Source organism: Chaetodon auriga, chromosome 9 (assembly GCF_051107435.1).
Source record: "Chaetodon auriga isolate fChaAug3 chromosome 9, fChaAug3.hap1, whole genome shotgun sequence".
Classification (NCBI taxonomy): Eukaryota; Metazoa; Chordata; class Actinopteri; order Chaetodontiformes; family Chaetodontidae; genus Chaetodon; species Chaetodon auriga.
The window spans coordinates 18,148,895-18,170,477 of record NC_135082.1 but is presented as its reverse complement, the minus strand read 5'-3'; the positions used below and the strand labels follow the sequence as shown (position 1 = coordinate 18,170,477).

The 21,583-nt window shown below is 45.5% G+C and overlaps 1 protein-coding gene across 8 annotated transcripts in view; it reads left to right on the top strand.

Moving 5' to 3' along the window:
• The window catches only part of dlg3 (discs, large homolog 3 (Drosophila)), a 57,549-nt gene that overhangs the window by 29,433 nt on the left and 6,533 nt on the right, over positions 1-21,583 (top strand). Inside the window, exons 4-15 of one of the 8 annotated variants that reach the window (XM_076738868.1) lie at positions 11-135; positions 518-687; positions 978-1,114; positions 2,228-2,373; positions 4,121-4,282; positions 5,181-5,303; positions 10,896-11,052; positions 11,735-11,837; positions 17,986-18,100; positions 19,873-20,049; positions 20,155-20,230; positions 20,857-20,956. In XM_076738868.1, the coding sequence (XP_076594983.1) occupies positions 11-135; positions 518-687; positions 978-1,114; positions 2,228-2,373; positions 4,121-4,282; positions 5,181-5,303; positions 10,896-11,052; positions 11,735-11,837; positions 17,986-18,100; positions 19,873-20,049; positions 20,155-20,230; positions 20,857-20,956 (1,591 nt within the window). Of the gene's footprint in view, positions 1-10; positions 136-517; positions 688-977; positions 1,115-2,227; positions 2,374-4,120; positions 4,283-5,180; positions 5,304-10,895; positions 11,053-11,734; positions 11,838-12,071; positions 13,242-16,871; positions 17,094-17,985; positions 18,101-19,872; positions 20,050-20,154; positions 20,231-20,856; positions 20,957-21,583 lie in introns of those variants that run through there. The other 7 variants (XM_076738862.1, XM_076738861.1, XM_076738864.1 and 4 more) reach the window with 7 other exon arrangements.

Sequence of the window (21,583 nt, the reverse complement as noted above, 5' to 3'; positions counted from 1 at the left end):
CTTTGTGCAGGGGAACTCTGGCCTGGGCTTTAGCATCGCTGGAGGAATAGACAATCCCCACATTCCTGATGATCCGGGGATCTTCATCACCAAGATTATCCCTGGAGGAGCAGCTGCTATGGATGGGAGGCTGGGGTAAGTTTCCCTCCTCCTCACCTCCTCCTTTTCAAGCTCTGCACCCTCCGTCCTTTCTCTGCTCTAACCCCCCCCTGCTGTCTTCTTTAACGCTCACCACCACCGTGTGTCCCGCCAGGCAGCGCTGTGTGGGAGGCAGAGTTTCGACAGCCCTCTGCCCCCAGGCTCCGTGTGTTTCCTCAAAGTTATGATTCACTGGAAAAACCAAAGCCTGAAACATGCAAAAATTATGATATGGAGTGCTTTTTTATGTGCTTTGGAGGTTTCTGATTACATTGGCCACGCAAGGGTGTCTCCCTGCCTTTGTGCAGTGAATTAACTCCATTGCTGTTGACTGACAAAGCGGCGTGTGTGATGTGTTTTCAAACCTTCCCCTCCACAGAGTGAATGACTGCGTGCTGCGTGTGAACGACGTGGACGTGTCTGAGGTGGTTCACAGCCGGGCGGTGGAGGCCCTGAAGGAGGCAGGGCCTGTGGTGCGGCTGCTGGTCCGGCGGAGGCAGGCTCCACCCGAGACGATTCTGGAGGTCAACCTGCTGAAAGGGCCCAAAGGTCAGGGACGCATCCCACTCACCACACACTAAGACTGGAATACATAAGCAAGCTTCAGCAATAATGCTGAATGACCACCACAGTGTTTATAGATTTGTAGATATAGATGTGAAGTTAACCTACTTTTTCAAGATAAATGTGCATTCAGTTAGAAAATGTAGACAGACTGCAAACAGAGACTGCACTTTTAATGCAATATTTAGTAAGACGTGAACTGTTCAGCATAGAGACATGAAGTGATTCCACATGCACATATTGACTATGTGACTATGTGTATTTTACTCAACCAGGGCTTGGATTCAGCATCGCTGGAGGGATCGGCAACCAACATATCCCAGGAGACAACAGCATCTATATTACCAAGATCATAGAAGGAGGAGCTGCCCAGAAAGATGGACGGCTGCAGACTGGAGACCGCCTGCTTGCTGTATGAGAAATATTACATTTGTTTAAGGCTGCTGTACATCAAAAAAAGAAATCACTATACTCTTTGTGAAAAAGCAGCAAGAATTATCTTCATCGCTGATTAATATAATGTGCATTTACTGTTCATTATATAGTGTTAAAATCTAAATTCAGTGCCAGTCAGAGGTCTTTAAACACTGTTAAATCTTTCTTTGGAAATTACTTCCAACTGATTATTCAAACCCTACATCCTGGATTCGGTAGCCATAACCAGTATAATACATGTTTTTAACATGCTATATACAGGTTTGACCTTTCCAGTGCACCTGCTTTTAATAAAGCACAATTTAAAATATGAAAAACAAAAAAAATGAAATGAGACATGATACGCGCGCATTAGAGGCCCATGAAACAAATGAAACGAAAAAGTTGTGTCATAATGCAATTCTGTTATTATGAATCCACCTACTCTCATCATTTAGTCACCTTTTATTTGTGTTGTTTTTTTTTATGCTTTTTATTCCCATGCCTGTTTTCGTTTCTCATTTCTGTAGCTGCATTTTTAAGATCGAACCACGATGAGTAAATAAAAAGAAATTAACTGGTAAAACTAAATGTGCTAATTACAAATCCTATTAGGAACTTGACAGTTATAATACCACAGTTGATCACCGTGGCAGTCAAACATCAGACAGCAGAGAGATGGCAAGCTGTAAAATCTCAGCCCAGTCTCAGTTCACATATACTGTTATTGACAAAGAGCACAACACTCGAGATTCAACCAAAACTGGTAAAATATCGGCTGTTCAAAAACTTTTGACTGACAGTATATTTCCGGGGGAACTGAATCTTAGAAGAGAAACTGAAGAAATTCAGATCATTTTTAGAATCTGCTGCTACCTACTGCTTTTGACCTGTGTTAACGCTGCACAGCACACCAGCCTTTCACTCAGCTGTTGAAATGTACTGAAATCTCATAATACCTTCAAGCTATGATTCATTATTGTGTTGGCTGGTGTGATGGCTGCTGTGATGTCTGGTGTTGTCACAGTGCAGCAAAGACACGAGGTGTTCAGGTGTTGATACAAGGATTTCTCCCTCCCCCTCTCTTTTCTCGAACAATCATCACATTCAGGTGAACAACATCGTGCTGCAGGACGTGCGTCATGAGGAGGCAGTGGCTGCGCTGAAGAACACTTCTGATATGGTCTATCTCAAGGTGGCCAAGCCAGGACCGGTGCATCTCAACGACATGTACGCCCCTCCAGACTACTCCAGCAGTACGTATCTACCTCTTCTCACTGTACCAGATATCCAACACCGTCCAAGTCGGAAACTATATTTTAGATTCACAAATCCACAAGCAGCCGCAGCTCGAACGGATTTATTTATAACAATGTTTGACATACAGTAAAAGGTGATTTATAAGTCAATGTCTATGTTAGAGCGTTTTGCACAGGGGATCATCTTTTTATCTTTATCAGAGATGTTTCAGTGGGCCGGCTAGATTTTTAGTGTTGGATCACTCTTCTCTCCCCAAAACTGCTATGCCCAGACACCCACATAGTGAATGTAGTGTATGCCTGCGCGCACACACACACACACACACACACACGCACACACAATCCTACCCACAGCAACAACAAGCACAGTTCTCTGCCTCCCACTGAGTGTGGATGGTTTCTCACATCCCACCTGCTCATGAGAGCCCACGATCTTGAGCTGCAGCATCTCAAATTTCCACAGAACAGTGATTTAGTATTAGAGGGAGCTATTGAGAGCTTTTTGTATGTTCTGAATATTTGCAGTTGTCAGGGTTTAAGCGAGCCTGTAATGCAGACTTAACCCCGCTCTGACAGTATAACCCATGGTCAGATGATCTGGATTTGAAACGCTTGTTTTATCATGCTCAGCTGCCTCCATCAGGAATGTTAATTCACAGAAAAAAAGAAGTGCTTTTTTTATGCTTGCGATTTGTCGTCTCCATACATGCACAAGGACGGCTTTTTAAGAAAAATGCCCCCAGTTTTTCTTCTTGGTTGATAAGAGGCTTGAGAGACAACATCAAATGTAGATTACTGAAACTGTTTAGTCGGTGATAGTAGTTGTTGATTGTGGGCAGATTAGCACAGACAGAGAACAGAAGAGATGATTTTATGTGTATAAATAGCCTAGCCAAGTTCCTAAATGTCATTTTGGGTCCTCAGAGGGAAGTTTCATACAACCTGGGTCTTGTTTTTGTAGGCCACAATTCCTATTAATAATAATATCATTGTTGTCAGCGTGTTAATTGGTAAAATGTGTGAAGACAAGTTTAGAACAAATCCACAGATTACTTGTTTGGAAGAGAAAATGAAGGCAAATGTTCAAATGATTACCCAAACTATTTATAGCATACAGGCCAACTTTTCTGGTTTAAGTTTGAACTTCTGTACTTGCCATATAGTGTTCCTGTGCCCCAAGGGATTAGTACTGACATGGCAAGTCCCAAATTCTTTTTTCTATACCTATGAATAAAGTGGCTTAACATAGATAATGTGGCTAAGCTGTAGCCTCATTTACAGTTTTTCTGATCATCTGACTACTTTGGTGACTACTATGTTATCGTAACAGATGGTAGTAATGGCTGAAACTCCAAAAATAAGACCCAAGTTGTTAGAAGCTGCAATTTTCCTTTCATATAATCACTATGGTAGACATGATGCTCTAACAATAAGACTGTAGAGCCACGCTAGCAGCCCTGTGAGGCTGCTAGCATGCTGATGTTATTGCGTTTGCCATGTTCACCATCTTAGTCTAGCATGTTTTATGCTAACATAAACACAACCTACAGCTGAGGTCGATGGGAATGTCCAGAGTATCGGACAAATTGAAGTTTTTAACTTGGGGGAACACCAAAGTCTGAGGGATTCGTTCATGGGGAGTATGAATGTCTGTACAAAGATTCATGAAAACCCTAAAGTTGCCAGTCTTGCGCAGTGTTCCTGCTGTGCCTGTGTTGTAATCATTCTTTCTTTCCCTCTACTGGCCTGGCCCTCCCTCCAGCCTTCCCCACCATGGTGGACAACCACGTCAGCCACAACTACATGGGGGCAATGGAGCCCAAGCCAGTGTACCCGCCACCCCAGGTCACCCCGTCCAGGTACTCGCCAGTTCCCCGCCACATGCTGGGGGAGGAAGACTTCACAAGGTAGGCTACAGACCGGTTCCTCCTTGAAAGATTCTCCTCCCGTACATCACACTCAAACAGGCTCTTTGAATGTAGATTTTGAGCGATGATAGCACATACAGTAGATTGATTGTGGATATCAACTAAAGGCCTTCTTGTGTTTTTGTAGTCGTACATGAAGCAACATTTCTGTGGAGCTAAACCGTATAAGATTAAATGACTCACTCTTTGTATTAGTTATTTTTAGCTTTGCATTGGTTTCTCTTTGATCCTTCCAACCTCCATTTTGTTGCTGTTTTATAGGTGTTGTCATGTGGTGGTTTACTTTAACGATACATGTAAATACAGCAATTTAAATCGACCTTATGAAGTGTTTCATGAGGCAAAACACTGCTTTGTTTACAATTTTCAGCTCACCAGGGCCCTGGTGGTGCATACTGTATTATAGCTTGACAGTGTGCGGTGGCTGTGTGCTGACCAAATACTTTGCAGAGAGGCCGCTTGTCATTTCTTGTACTTGTTATGACTGTGTTTTAACCTTTGACCTCCTATCCAAGTACTGGATCAGAAGTAGCATTCATAGAGGCTTGATTGGAGTGTCCCACAAGGCCTTGAGTCATCTTAACCCACAGCTCTGGGGAGGAGGCTGTATTCCCCCCGTGTGTGTGTGTGTGTGTGTGTGTGTGTGTGTGTTTGTGTGTATGTGCGTGCGTGTGTGACACTGCATGCAGGCGTTTATGCGTGTTACAGAGTGAATGTGTTACTGGATGAGTGTTCGTTATGTGGCCCAGTAATGTCCTTGTACAAGCTGTCTACATGACTTGTATGTGCATTTGTCGCATCTTTGTTGGTATGTATGTGTGCTTTATTTGTGTCCTACACTTGTCCCGTTCACTGTGATTCCTGTACCCCACAGCAGGGCTGAACCTATTTACAGTGTCATCCACAAACCTGGGGATAGCAAGGTGCCCCAGGCCCTCTACAGAGGCTTCTGTCCTTCCCCTGCTCCCTTGTGCCAAGGTCCACTCCCCTTCTCTGGCAGGTACTAACCTAGTCCATCACGCCTTGCTTAGCTAACCCTCCTCTGTGTAGCTCAGCATCTGGATCTGGCATCAGACAAGAGCAGGGCCAGAGAGGGACGGAGGCCACCTCCCTCAGCAGTGGTATGTTGAGCCACATTTGTGCACAAATTACACAAGCAGAAGAAATAGACTGAGAGGAGAAAGGTGGCAACTGACAGAAAAGAAAGATGAAAGGGAGGTAGAGGGAGATGGGGGGATACTTGTGTTGGTAGAGTTTCAAGCAGAGCTTTCTTTCATTGTTCTGTCTCTGTGTTTGCATGTAAATGTTTCCCCACCTCTTGTCTTCTGAACTGCTTTGTATGGCGTCGCTTTAAGTATTGCTGCTCCTTATGTTTGTATGACATACTCAGTATTAGATTTCACATGGATTGTGCTGAAAACCTAAATACGACAACAGCAAATTAACTGCAGAGCTGGAATGTTTTACAAGAAATTAGCTTATTATTTCTTGCCCTTTGTGTATCTGTTTTGTTATTTGCTCTACTTTTCATATTTTTAAAGGTCTACCCCCTCAGTAATTATTTGTCCATCAATTTTCCACTGATCTGTTCACATCTCTGAATCTAAAACAATAGGTCCCTGTTTATCGCAGTTTAAAATGGAGTCGTACCTGCTCTCCACAAACACATCTCCACAGGAGTGCAGCCGAAAGGGCTTCATGCTCCCACAAGCTGCTCAATTCCATCTGTCAGGAGGCATCGATAAAACTAAGCCTCTATCTCGGGCCAAGCTACTTTCACTGGTGGTGACTGCTGAAGACAATAATATACATGATATTTATGGCAGTGTGTTTTTCTCACTGTTTGGCATCACCAAGTGTGCAAAAAGCCTCCTGTTTGTTGATTTTGTTTCATGTATTTGTTTCGCTTAGTTATTACATTATATCCACAGTCTTGTCTGTCGTGCATCACCTCATGGATGAATGCCCTGATGTTTCTGTGTGTGTGTGTGTGAACCATTGCTTTTATGTAATGCACTTGTGTTGAACGTAGCTGATATTGTCTACTATGTATTCCATTCATTGCCAATATGTGTTTTCCTGTGAGTGTGTGTGTGTGTGTGTGTGTGTGTGTGTGTGTGTGTGTGAGAGAGAGAGAGAGAGAAGAAGACAGATTCTAGCCTTGCCATTTGGCTGTGACTAAAGCCAGGTTGTGGTGTTAAAAAGAAAAGAAGGTACAGGAGGATGGGAGGGCTGACTGCAGCCACCCAACCAACACAAACATTCTGCTTTGCAGCGTTGGCATGTTTTGCCTGCTGCTCTATGTATGTAAATATAAACACCGAGCATTGCTGTTTCCATAAATGTAATGGGGAGTAAGAGACTGATCTGGTTCGGGCCAGCAGACCAGTAGCAGCAGACAGTCCTGCAGCTGTCATGATTCATCTGCACGCTGGGAAAAGCAGGCCAGGCACTCAGGTCTGAGCCCTCTCGTCACCCATGCTGCCAGCACCAATCACGCACACATACTGTCCACTGAGACCTTTGCTCATAATGTGCTGACACATGTGAGCACACACACAGATGCACACGCTGTAAGTGCAATGCACAGTTACTACACAGACGCATATCTGTATACATCCCGCACACCAGACAACTCGTAAATCAGTGGTGCAAATGAGAGCGGCCTACATACTGAGACTATGCGTGCACCTGTTCGCCCCCAGTGGGTTTGTGTGTGGTATCCACTGTACAATCAGAAAAGAGCGGCACCGCCTCCGAGGACATCGTGGCCGACTTGACTCCCAATCATAGCAGATGAGTGTCCAGCTCCATCAGACTGACAGGCAGATAGCAGACACCTCCATCCAGCCCCAGCAGCTTGCCCATTGGCTCCAACCGCAAGGGGTTATTTTAGATGGTTACTGTAGTAAGCACAGGCTTCTGCAGAAGTGGAGCAGGCTGGTTGTGAGGAGTGAGTCAGAGCTTGTTTCGGCCTTCTGCCCATCTGCACATCCCCCTCAGTGGTGTCATCACAGACACATCCCCCAACACCCCCTCCCCCCTTCTCCATCTGATATTACCCCCTTCTTCTAGAGATATGTAAGCACTGTCACTGTCTCTTGTCTCTGTTCACATTGGACCCGATAGGAGATAAAACATCTGTGTGCATGTTTGATGTAAACATACGTGTGTGCAGTGGTGACTGTGTGCACTAAACACCACTAAACGAGGAGCTGCCTTTCCTATCGGGGCTTCTAGTTAGGCTGCTTTGTTCAGCTGAAGCTTGTGTACAAAGAAGCCTGGGGACTGCAGCAGCAGGTGAGCTAATCAGTAACTTTATGTGTCTCACACACATGCACAAACACAAAACCTTTGACTGGTCAGCACAAGAATTCAGTCATCAGGGACGAGGGTCACTTTGGCCTTTGGTAGGCATTTTTAAAAGCCGCAAAGGCAAAGTGGAGTTTAAAATATAAGTAATCACAGCAGATTCAGTTGAGTACTCTTTGTAGGTGTTAATCATTCATCACTCAGATTTTATTCTTAGTCACAGTGAGAGGCATGAAATATCTTCAACTGACTATCACCTTAGCAGTGAATAATTTTTTTCCCCTATGTCATATTAGAAGAAAACGGCAGGCCATGAAGTGGAGGCAGCCACGGAAAATCTTTGGGTGAAATTTGAGCAGTGAAAAGGAAGACAGAGATAAAGCAGCATTTTAGTTTTATCAGTATGTGCCTCTATACATAAGCTGATGTGATCCATTCGGGGAAAGGGAAAGATAAAGTGCTGTGAGAGGCAGTGTCTGTCTGTGGAAAATGGCGTCCATCTGCAGTGTCCACCATTAATCAGCCAAGCAGAGCCAATTACTGGGCTGAGTCCAGGGCAGCATGACCCGCTGAACCCCACAGCCCAGATATCCATTCACAGCTTTAGGATTGAGCTGCGGCCGCCTCAGCCAAAACACTGAAGCAGACAGGGAAAATATAGTGTGGGGGGTTACTTTCTGAATTAGAGAAAAGAGGCACAGGAGAAACGGCTGGGCAGAGAGAACAGGTTTTTTACCGCTCTACTATAACTGTTTACATTCCTGGCATGGATGAAAAGGCAAAGGGGGGAAGGGAGGGGAGGTCTTGTGATAGGGAGGGAGGACTTGATCCCTGCATTAACAACTGTAGGAATTCACTCCCATTTTCCATGAAAATGGCCAGGCGGTCCACAGATCCTATAGACAAACAGTGCCTGCAGAAACGCACACATGCACACTCCTGGATGATAAACTGGAAGATAATCAAAAGACTCTGGCCTTATTGTGTTTGTCCAAATATTCCACAGTAGTCTGCGCATTATTTTCCAGAGAGGAAATCGAGCTTCCAGCGTGCAGCCAGGTCACAGACTACGGGGGCGTCAAATCAAAGGCCTGCAAGTCGTGAAAGTCAGTTCATGAGCTCCGCAGTTTGTTTACACTCTTGACAAATTAGCAAAGAGCTTCTGGGAGTCTGTCTGCCTAGTCTCCAGAGGGCCCGCCTGACAGACAGGAATGCTGGTGTGCTGTATTAAGGGGGGGGGGGCTGTTTCCCAAAGCAGCATCAGAGCAGAGACGAGGGGACAGCATGGTGTGAAAGAGGATCAATCCTCCAGTTCGACACTGAATCCTGATGCTCCTGATGTAATGCAGCCCAGGTTTTTCCAGATGTGAGTGAGGGGCGATTTTGGCCTCTTCTTGCAGAACTGAATGAGGATGATGCGCGTGGGAGCGTTAGGGTTAAGTGTTCAGTCTCGCCTTGCTGCCAATGATGGGGAGAAAGTGTTTGTGACAGCCCAAAGAGGAGCTGCTTCCCATCACGGCACACAGGGATGAGATAGGGAACGCCAGGCCCCGAGTATGGGAGCTTCTAAAATTATAGCCCCTCTCTCAGTGGAAGGCCAGACAGGAAGAGGGGTCGAGGAGTTAACGCTGAGCTGAGCGATGTGTCATAGCCACCATGTTCACGGTCAACATCTCATCGTCCATGTCGCTGGTGAGGAGCCTGCCTGCATGTACTGTAAGGAAATGCTCTTTGAGAAGCAAGCACCGGTTCCGGATCCTAAGGTAACCATGGAGATCTGTGTGCCTCATGGAGCTGGGATGAAAAGCTCAAGATGGAAAGCAAGGTTATTTTAAGCTTGACTTGTTTGAAGGCAAGTCAGTTGTTTCAGCATATTTAAAGGCATTTTTTTTTTTTATTTGAGTTTTTCATCTCTCTGATTCAAAAGATCTAAAAGGATGTGGAAAAAAGCAGGAACATAACGGAGTTTTAAGCTTTGTCAGTACAATCGTATTGAATCTGTGACTGATTCTGCCTTGTAGACATACTGCTTTCTGCAGACCTGGACTCACTGTGATGCTATTGATCTGTCTTATTTAGCGGTCTCACAAAAAACTCTGCATCTCAGTTCAGCTAATTTCAAATGAATACAGTTTAACAGCCTGGTTAAACTTCATGAAGTTTATCTGTGGGCACCGTTTTAGTATTGAGGACTTTCCAATGCTCTTAATTTCTTTTAGTGGAGTAATCAACGCTTTTTCCAGGCGGCCATGGGTATGATTTTGAAAGTCTGGAATGCCGCCTCGGCTGCCACCGATGGGAAAATGGTCTTAACAGCAAGTAAGAGCGCAGCCATTAGGGACTGAGAAGGAATTGTTCCTGTAGACCGCAGGCTGAGCACTGCGAGAGGAGACCACTAATGGGAACCATGCAGTGTTTTCTGTTAGGAGAGGAAACTGTGTGTGCCTATGCAGACGTACGTGCATGCATGTTTATGTGTGCATTTGTATATAAATTATGTGGACGTGTGTCTGTGTGTGTGAGGCAAATGTTGGGCTTCCTCTTGTGTGTGTATGTGTATGTGTGTGTGTGTGTGTGTGTGTGTGTGTGTGTGTGTGTGTGTGGATTGTGTGAAGAGTGTTCTCAGAGGGCTTTTGCTGGACCATAGCAGCGGTTTGGCCTCTCTAGCATCTTAAAACTGAGGCAGTCTGAATAGCCTGCTGGAGGATGAGTCATAGTGGCTAAAGCTAAAGCAGAGCTTCAGCGGGTCTGTCGAGCAGGAGGTGGCTCATTGTGTCTGCGTGCATTAATACGAGTGAGTGTTTAAATGTGTACACATACATGTCTATGAGATTGCCATGCAAAGCAGAACGTTCTGTAGAGAGTAGATATAACGCATTAGGATCCAGTCGTGTTGCTGCTTGTTATATTGCATCCATTGTCTCTCTTGCAGAACTGAATGATCTTTATTAGCATTATTACATCATTATTACACAGTTAATCAGTGTGTTCTAGTGGTGAGTGATCCTGTGGACTAATCATTTAAATGTTCTATTTAAATCTCTCTCTTTAAAATATCTACAAAAAAAGATCTGCAGGCTCTCTGCTTGCAGCTGCCTAAACTGAATGCATTTGATATTTCGTCTCGTACACAATGTAAACCAACAGAAGATGGCTGTTGTCTGACACAGACAGCCTCATGCTCTTGCTGTTTCAGTTTTGGTCATATGTTTCTCTCTGCCCACCTCCTCTATGCTCTCTGTCCTGCCCTTCACCCTGACGCTGTCACTCTGTTTGGCAGGGAGCCAAGGAAGGTGTTGCTGCACAAGGGCTCCACAGGCCTGGGCTTCAACATCGTTGGTGGGGAGGATGGAGAAGGTATCTTCGTCTCCTTCATCCTTGCAGGAGGACCGGCTGACCTTAGCGGCGAGCTGAGGAGGGGCGACCGGATCCTCTCGGTCAGTATCTCATCCTCAGGCTCTCCGTTTGGCTGCGTCGACAACTGTAACACGTTTGAGGCAGCCAACTCCTGTTGTCAGAATAATGATGATAGAATTAAGGTGGTGTAGTGTTTAGAAAGCCCGCGAACATCTGCCCCGCTGAAATGTCCTTGAGCAAGACATTAAATCCATAACAACTCCAGGAAGGGAGCTTAGCTGTGCTATGCCAGACGACGGAATTTTGTGAATCAGTACAGCATCCAATAAATTACATATCTAAACCCCTGGACTTGTGTTTCATAACTCTTAACCTTTTCAGAACCCAGTGTTGCTCTAGATCTGCGTGTGGTTTGAAAATACATCACCACATATAATTTGAAAAGATGAGTTACTCAATCTAAGGTTGAATAAATGTCTTTACTGCAACATAACTGTACATTTTTAAAGAATGTAATTCAGAACCAGCGGTCTCATCTTTTTAGTAAAAGTCATATGATTTTCATATACATCCTCATCTGGTCTTATTTAATGTTAGGCCTTCACATGATAAGGGCAGATCTACATTATTTCCACAGGCTGAACTGAAGTCATTCAGTTTGACTTGTTTTCTCCACAGATCTCCATTGACAAGGGGAACAGCTTTAGAATCTAATCTGGATTTTCATAATAATGGCTGTTTTGTCCGCCTGATTCGTTGCAGGTGAATGGTGTGAATCTAAGGAATGCCACACATGAACAGGCGGCTGCAGCACTGAAGAGAGCTGGACAGACTGTCACCATCATAGCTCAGTACAGGCCTGAAGGTGAGGCCATACTGTCTCATGTCACACATTAATACTTCACGATATTTTGGCGAATTGTGTCTTGAACTGACAGTTTTGTTGGTCTGTATTGAAAAGAGTTATCATGAAACTGACTGTTGGCTGGCTGTTCTGGTGCACCCTCTACTTACTATATATGCTTGTTTATGGTAAGTTTCCGGTCACCAAATTAGCTAATAATGCCAGACCCATCTTGGTTGTCATTGTACTTTAGTGGTGCAAATTCCCTATTAGATTTACAATTAATCACACTCCTGTGCTTGTATGGTGAATATGAACGCACTGCTAGCAGCCGTTAGCTTATCTTAACACAAATATGGGAAACAGTTAGCATGGTTCTGTCCAAAGGTAGCGAAATCTGCCTTCAGGCATAACCTCCTGTAAAAAAAATTTTGAAAAATGTTGGCTTAAACACATCATGTTTTGTAGGAACTGACAATCCTACACGACACCCGGTGTTAGCATTCGAGGTTCTAGTAGGCTGTTTGTGCTAAGCTAACTGGCTCTGGCAGAAGCATCATTTACTGTATGGAGTGGTATCAAGCTTCTCATCTGAATCTCTGCCGGAAAACAAATAATATTCGAAAAACAGGTTACTTGTTCTCTGTCCACTTATCTAAATCAACCAATGAACATCTAAGGAAGGTCAGTGTCAAGTTGTATTCTTGAAAATGTTGAATCCGGTGATTTTGGCTCTAATTGGTTTCAACTGGTCAATAACGATCGGGACATATTTGCTCCTCTGATTCAGGCCATGTTTTTAACATCTGCCAACTTTAAGACAGCGTTGTGTTACAAATCACCGTAATACCAATTCAGCGTTGCAGCCATGAGTCGGGTCTACCTGGCGGATGCGTTACAAACTGCGGCTGTAAATGAGGGCAGCGCTCCTGAACGGCCAGCGTTAAGAAGTATTCAGGTTCAGGGGCGGCTCTTGCGTTAGCATGCTGAAGCTTTGAGCCAACTGCAAGGCGGGCAAACCAACCGCTGTTGTCCTTCCCTGTTTCAACTCGAGTCCGTGTGAGCAGCCGCTGTTCACGGGCTAAAAGCGGGACAGCGATGGAAAGAGGAGACTAAGCGGCGAGTACTGAGCTCTCCTTCCATTACGACGCCAGAGGAAAGTTTGAAAGGCTTGAAACTGAAGGTGGAAAACGAGAAAAAAAAACTTCCAGCTTTTATCTGTCTACCAGCCTGAGCGGATGGGGGATGGGCTCGAATACAACAGCAGTAGAGCAGAAGCCGCATGAACTCCCTAATGGCTGGATGAAGACACTAACGTTACCGGCTGCGACAGCGAAGTAATAACCACAGTTTCATTTAATCTGAGGTGAGACGGGGAAGGAAGATCGTGGAAAGTACTGACACACTGAAACAGGAACAAACTGCGTGAGTCCTCACATTGTAGAACAGGTTTATCTTGACTGCTACTGTACCGAGGTAGTTTGTTGCTCTTCCGAGCTTCAACCTGTAGTTTCACTCCGTAGCTGTTAATACGTGGAAAAAGTGTAACGCTGCCTTTTGTGACTGAAAGAAAAGCGACAGTTCACCTTCTCCAAGTGGCAGCTGTAAAGTTGAAAATGGCTAATAAGCCTTGAAATTAATGATAAGTTACAATGGCAGACATGTGATAGCCTCACCCCTGCTGTAGTGAATACAAGCACTTTCCTCTGGGCCTTTACCTGAAGCTGCTTTTGTTTAGCCTTCTGACTTGTTCCGGCTAATACGTACACATGCAGCAGGATGAAGTCCGCCACTTTAAACTACTTCGTTATTACTTTTATGCAATCGAAACCCTTAGGTGTGGACGCAGAGGTGTGGTCAAACAGGTGTGTGTGTGTCAGCTTGGTGGCGGTGGTTTGACCTCACCTGTGAACTCACCTCTTTACATTACCGTGACGTCTGCATGCAGCTGCCTCTCCAGACTTTGGACATACAACCCTCAGACCACAAGTCCGTTTTCATGCTGACCTGAGCAGAATTTCTTTGCTGGCTAGCCTGTAAGTTATTTTCAAATTGAAACAGTTTTATTCCGCATAAGGGCACCACTCTTTCCCTGTGACAGCACATTGTGCACTGGCTGCTTTGGCATTTGCGTTTTTCGCAGTGTTTTTTCATGTGTACTTGAGCATGCTGCAGTAATGCTAGAACAACAATGGAAAGGATATTGTGAGCTTTAGATCCAGGCTGAGTTCTCAGGTTGGACTATGACAGGAATGTGAAGGGGCATAGGTTGGAGCATGCTCTCACTCCATAGTCCTGTCTCATTCAATGAAACAGCCTTAACTGTCCAAAAACTCTCCAAGGTCACTGAAATCGAAGTGGAACGGGATCAGTGAATTGGAAAAACAGAGTTAAGTGAACAAATGACCAGGGTTGTGATCAAAACTGACAATATGTTTTCCCTCGGCTACTAAACGTTGATTATAAAGCTTCATTCTTGCCCATGTGAGTAGATATTGTCTTGCAAGCCAGACCAATCAGGCAGCATCTTGAGTGACGATGTGGTTAGTTGAAGGGAACCTTTGTTTTCCATACCAGGCCACGCTTTCAGCTCTGTGCTCCCTTTGTAACCAGCAAAGGACAGTTATCTGTTTGTGCACAATGCTTAACTACTCTAAACACACAAGTCAAGTGCTGGCAAATGATTGACTTCCTGCATCCCCTCTGGTGACCTGAGATCTGTCGCCAGTAATTCTGCTGGCATCCTAAAGCGGTGTGCGACATGTCGTTGGTTCGGAGCAGGAGGAACCCCCACTGAGCTGTACAAGGACAGTCAGTCACGGGCAGGAAGTGGAGGACGAATGCTAGCTCATGCAGGGCAAACTGCCTGGAGAGTATTCTCAGGGGCAGAGGCTGGGACCCGAGCGACCACAGACCTCTGATGGAAGGCCAGCTCTGAAAACTACAAGAAGCCACAACAGAGCACACAGGCAGCAGCAGGAGCCCCCCCCCCACACACACACACACACTCTGAGTGGCTTACTGGAGCATCACCAAGTCTTTAACTCATATTCAGCTCGAAGGAATGGAAGCGAGGGGTGTATATCCACATGCTGCCCACTATCAAGGAGTGTAATTACACGAAAATCTTTGCATGTAGGAAATGGGAGGAGGGCCTTGGAGGAAATGTTAAACTCTGTGCGCCCTCACCAAACTCGCAGCAGTGTGCATTACAGAAGTTTATAGAAACAGCTAAGCCAGGGTCTACATGTGCCTCCTGCTGTATATTGTTGGGCAGGGGGTGTGTGCCTTCACTGGCTCGGCTCTCCCAGAGAACATAACACACTCTCACATTACAAGTACATGCCTGCTGTGTTGCATAACTGGATCAAAAGAGAAGCGACCGTCCCCCAAAATAAAAAAGCTGTACGACTAATGAGGGCACGCAGTGGGAGTGAGATACAGAATAGTCCCAGTTTCTATTAGCTGTCTTTTCTTCCCGTGGGTCACTCCTAAAAATATAGGCTAGCTCTTGTGCATTAAGCGCTTTAAGGGACAGAGTTTTAACGTTAATATGTGTGGACTCCCAGCATTTTAAAGATGATTGATGTGTGATTGACCACTGTAAAGAGGTGGACTGGTTAAGAATATGTTAATCAACATCGCACATGTGACTCATCCTTAACCAGGTAGATATTATGTTCTTAAATAAAACCACATCCTGTAAGTGTCATCAGATAATTGGGGTAGCCTTGTATAAGCATTTGCTTTCCTAGGCTACGTTGATGCAAGATTAAGTCAAGACTTTTACGACTCGAGTTATTTACAGGTGTTTAATTACTTAGTCAAATAGCCAGTTTACTTGGGCTCTTCTGCAACTTTAAATCTCCATGAGTTTAAAATTGTGCAAGGTTTAATGTTTTTTAGCTTTTTTGACCAGATGGCTGACAGTAGTGAGATGAAAGGAAATGAAGGGATAAGGAGATGGAGAGTGAGACGCAGCAAAGGTCTCAGGCTGGATGCAAAAGACCAGGGTCAGTGTGCTTCATGGTCCGTACCTTGCCCCTAGACCACGAGGGTACCCTGTGTTTGGACTTTTAATCATGATTAAATTCCCGATCATTGATGTGATCAGCAGACAGTTAATGAAATCATTTAAATCCCTTGTCTGAGGACAAAATGCTGCGGTTCTGATTTCCTCACAATAGTGTGTTTTCATTGCTGTTGCTCCATGTGCTCGATGTTCGAGGTGTGGCAAAGAGTCGTCATTCATCAAGACCATTGTGCGTTCTTTTTGTATGTTTGGAATATCCTTCCTCTTCTGTGTAACAGGTGTGTACTTCCTTCAGGGTTTCATGTTACCTGACTGAAATTACTGGAAACTGAAAGCATTTCATGTAAAGGAAGCGCAGATTGATCGGTGTTTTTTTTTTTTGAGAGACTGATTAATGGGGTGTTTTCCTACTTCCACAGAAATTGTGATTACACACGCATCATTTGTCTGGTCTCTGATGTCATCTTTGTAAACAAGGCGCGGCAGCAGTTTATGCTTCAGTTTATGATTCCGAGCCCTGACGCCGCACAGAGGCTTAAAGCAAGTTGCATTTCAGGTCCTCTTCCTCTTGAATGTTTTCGTAGTAGTTGCATGAATCTCGTGGACGATCGGAATGTGAACGAGCAAAGCGTGTAGCTCCACCACCTGGGCTGCTCTTCGTACCGTCTCACCTGCACAGCTTTTCAGGTTGGTGGTATTGTGAAGCAGGGCGTTAAAACCGCTCTCTCTGTTTAGCTACTCTTTGTCTTGACCCTCAGCCCCTCCTCTCCCAAGCTGCCATTCTCCTGCGTCTGCTGTGCCTGAGAGCCAAGTGGACTAGTCTGAATGGCTGTTGCCGAATGTGCTGTCCCTGCTTCAGGAGTGCTAGGACGTTGCTCTTGGTTACAGCCAGTCAGGCGGTGTCTGGTTACCTCACCTTGCAGCGTCACTCTGTTGTATTGTTAACTCTTTGAGCAGAGACCAGGGTGGAGAGCTGGCACCAGGCCTGGGGCAGGTTCTGCGTTTGCTTTGAATCCCCTTTAGATTTCGGCAGGGGGTTAGAGTTCAGCAACCCGGAGCTTGTTTTTGCACCTGCCCAGAATTTTCCCCGGGAGCTTGGACTAACTTCAGCGAAATCGTCTTTGTAGGCATGGATGTTTGTTTTTCAAGGCTACTTGGACGCTTGTTTGACAGAATGTGGACTTTGATCTCTTGCCGTTCACGTTACATAAAGTGTTGCCAGCGATGGATGATTAAACTGTAAGGTAGGAGTCAACCCCTAAAGGCATGGCAGTAAAAGAGATGTGGACGATATTTTCTTGCACTCATCGTATCATAGGCTAATTATAATCAAGCCAGAGAGACGTTGTCATTAGAGTAATACAGGGCATTATCACTAACTGCAGTTACTTTGGTTCATCAGCTGTGTATAGTAAGTATAAAACTATCAAAACATTAAGATAGATGACAAAATTGATCGCTCACAGTGCTGTTTTTTGTGGACCCAGCACCTTTGTGTGATCACATGAGCGACCTAGCCTTCGTGTTTTTCTAGCTGCATCTGCCGGTCTGTTTATCTCTCTGTGTGCTGTGTGGTGCGGCGGCCTAGCCTGTTCCAGCAGCCCAGGCGCAGAGCACGCTGTGCACGGCAGGCTAATGAGAGCATTCTTAATGAGGAGGTCCAGGTGGATTCATAGATCATCCCTGGGCTCCTGAGCAGCGACTGGATTTACACACCTATGACAAATGGTCATGCATTGGAAATTGTTGGAGGCCTTCCCTTTTTTTAACCACACTAAATAGCCCATGTTGAACTTAATTAATCTGTATAATTAATTACCTGACATGAGACATTACTGGATGTGTAAGGCAGATCTGTGATAAACCATCTGTTCCTGGGGTCATTAATCAGCCTAAGGATTCACAGAACCTTTCCTCTATTCACTCCAGCTCACCGCAGCGCTAGCTGAGACACAGAGATCTCCAGTGAAACCAGAGAGCAGGGTCCAGCTCTCTTTTGGCCTCTTTATTCGACACGTTCAATACCACCTTCACCTTGGGTGTATCAGCTTTAAAGCCTGAAGGGGTAACAGTATGTGCCCGAGGGCCTATTTTTGGAATGTTGTTGACACAGTTTGTTTGTTTCTTCCGACGCAGAGTACAGTCGCTTTGAGTCTAAGATCCACGACCTGAGGGAGCAGATGATGAACAGCAGCATGAGCTCGGGATCAGGTTCCCTGCGCACCAGTGAGAAACGCTCCCTCTATGTCAGGTAAAGCTTGTGCATGCACACACACACACACACACACACACACACACACACACACTGTGACACACACGGCCATGCTTGTGCTTGCAAACATCAAATGCTAAGATCTGTTGTCAAAATAGCCACTCTTGCATAATACAGTAAACCTCTACCTGCCCTTGGGGGAGAATAAAGCCTGTAAGCACGTGTTGTCAGAAGCAGCCACACTGTCAGAGTGCAGCAGCATGACATATATCGCATAGATCACATGATAAAACCAAGTGCTTCACACTGAGCTATCGGTGTGATCGCATTTAATTTAGAGCACTGAGTTTATTCTATTCCTAGCCATCAAAGAGCTGATAGACAGGCACTCCCCGTTGTTGTTTTGATGCCACGTATGACATTGACTCTGCTTTGTGTAACGTAGATTGACAGTGGGGCTTGTCGATGTGACCTGTGTTATGACACTTTGGGCCAGTTGCCAAACTGGATGGAGGCTCATTTAGGAATTAAAACAGGTGGCATCCTTCTGCTCACACAAATGCAGCGAGCCACAATGGACTCACAGGGGTCAAGGTGAAAGGACTGTGTGATGTAACTCCATCGTCCAAGTGCTTTGCCATATTTCTGTGGAAGCACTAATGCGCCTCACTTAACCTAAGCCTAATAGCTACATTACTAGATTGATTTAGCTTAAGTTCAACAGCAATGGACCTTCCTCGGATATATCAAAAGCATATAGCTGTTGTCTCATTGGACGCCTGCTATAGAAAGAGGAGTAATAATTAGTCTGAGTCATGCCTCTTTACAGACCAGCTCCTATGAGGCATGTACAGCCTAGCCTGCTCCTGTGCGGTGACTAAGCCCACAGTTATGTTGGAAAAGCTGTCTAGTTAGCCGGCTGATGCAGGAGCCGCCATGTCCTCCCAGCCCAGCCTCAGGAATGTGGAGGCGTTAAGCCTGTAAGGTGTTCTCAAAAAAAAAAGGTGTCACATGTGCTCACACACTCTGAAACACTCTCTAAGTACAGTGTGTTATGGTGCTATAGCATGATTAGGGCTTGGAATTTGACTATCACTTGTCAGCCCATGTTAAAAGTACACTTGTTTCCCTGTAAAGCTCCGCTGTCAGATAAGCTTCCCCCATATTGCATCAGGACAGTTTCAGCACTGCTGTTTACTTATTGCCAGGTGCAGTTTCTTTAACCTGGAAGAGGAACTGTATTTTGGCTCCAGCGTGTCTGACCACTGGCCCATGGCGTATAGCCTGTAGATATAGGCTTGTAGGTCAAGCTTAGTTTAAACCTGTAAAGCTGGTCCGAATACCTTCAAAAATGGCTGTGGGTTTACCTGTCTGACCGGATAGTGACGCACTCAGACAGACGATAAACAGTGTTTGTTTGTGGTGGAAAGCATGTGGCAACAATAGTTGGAAATGTCAAGTGGAAACATGAACGGCCTGCTTTAATATACAAGTTGTTGGAAAGAATATTCTGTATTGAATTACCTTTCACCTGATGTTTGTGTGGTTACATGGACGCTTGCCATTTCAGTGCAACTCGAGAATGCTTTGAGTGACTCACCAGATTTTGCATTGTTATCTTGATGCCCACATATTAGTGTACATGCAGACAATGTGAAGTATTAGGGGACAGTAAAACAGACAAAAAATGTAATGCAGGAAATTCAAAGTGCAGACGCAGAGTAATTTGATCTTGGCGCATGTGGAATCTCTGCACGCACATTCAGTAGAAAAGGAAGTAAGGAGTAAGTAAAGCTTTTGTTGTTCTTCAGAGCTTTGTTTGACTACGATCGAACGAGGGACAGCTGCCTGCCCAGCCAAGGCCTGAGCTTCTCTTATGGTGACATCCTCCATGTCATAAATGCTTCTGATGACGAGTGGTGGCAGGCGAGGCTGGTCACGCCACATGGAGAAAGCGAGCAGATCGGGGTCATTCCGAGCAAGAAAAGGTACACTCACCCCCCCTCATCTGAGGTGCACTAAAGTCGGACAAAGCTAACGTGACTACTACCATTCATGCCCAGCCTAAACTTGTTTCCCCTTCCTCCCCCCAGAGTGGAGAAGAAGGAGCGGGCCAGGTTAAAAACAGTCAAGTTCCACGCCAGGACAGGCATGATTGAGTCTAACAGGGTAAGTGTAGAGGGCCAGCTGCTCCCTGCCCTGGTGCCAGAGAGGCTGTCTTCAGAACTGCTGCTGGGCTCCCAGGGAGATGGCCTACTTCCCCCCTGAGTGTGGGAAAGAGACCAGCACCTGCTCACTGAAGCGAGCACAAAAAGCGCTCACATTACTGTATAGATTACACAGAAGCTCCGTGGAGATGAGAGGGCTGTGTAACCTCCACAGCTCGAGCGCTCAGTGATATTAAGAAATGTGCATTTGAGAAGGGGAAAAAAAAATGTGTGCACGTTTGTCACAGGCTGATCTGTCAGATTTGGTTTGCAGACGTATAAATCAGCTGTAATGTTGTGACTGTATCTTCTACAATGCTAGCAGATTCAATTTAATGACAATGGTACATGTTGGTAAACAGAAGCCTGTTTCCTTCACGTTGATGTGCCATTCATTTTCACCCATTACCTGCTTCTCATTTTCATTATTTGACGTGCATTGTTTGTTTACATTTCATTTGTTTTTTTGCATGGATGTCGAGTACCCTCATTGAAACCCATTCTATTTCTGTTTTTGTTTTCACCCTCCCATTGCCCCGCCCCTCCCTCCCCCCTTCCCCCCCCTCTCACCCACACATTGACAAGCAGCCAGTCAAAGTAAAGCGCAAAAAAAGCTTCAACCTCTCACGCAAGTTCCCGTTTTACAAGAGCAAGGAGAATATTGTGCAGGAGTTGGTGGAGTCTGAACGTGAGTATCAGCTGTGTGATCAAGGGAGGGGGGGTGGGTGTTGTTTTTTCTCGTCTTTTCCCCCTTCATGCTTCAGTTCTGTCTCTCCACTTTCATCTTTATGCTCACCTCCAGGGATGGTTTGTGTGATGGCACCACTCTCATCCCTTTCTTGCCGTCCCAGAGAGATGCCCCACATGCAGAGCCGGCATCAGGCTGGAGATGTGGGGCTCCCTCTGGTGTGTCTGTGCATCTGTCTATGGGCTCCAGAGGAGTGTCCAGCTGTGTGTGCTGCCAGCTGTGTGTTCTGCCAGCTGTGCGTGCGTACGAGTGTGTATGTGTGTGTGCATGCATGAGCGTGTGCGCGCGAGTTCTTGGCTGCATTAACACACAGGCCGTCTAACACTGTGATGCTACTCCTTGTTAAAGTCCTGATCAATTCTCCAGTCAGTCACTGACCCCCACAACAAGAAGAATCTCATTAACTGGACTGAAGCTTTAACACTTAACAGGTCAAAATCCCATTTTAATGGGATTGGGCTTGTGTAATTGAAAGGCCGTGGCTTACTATGAACAAAGTGGGGCTCAGGCTTAATGAGTACAGCACAGCGCCATGTGTCAGTGGGCCTGGCGAGCACCACACAGCAC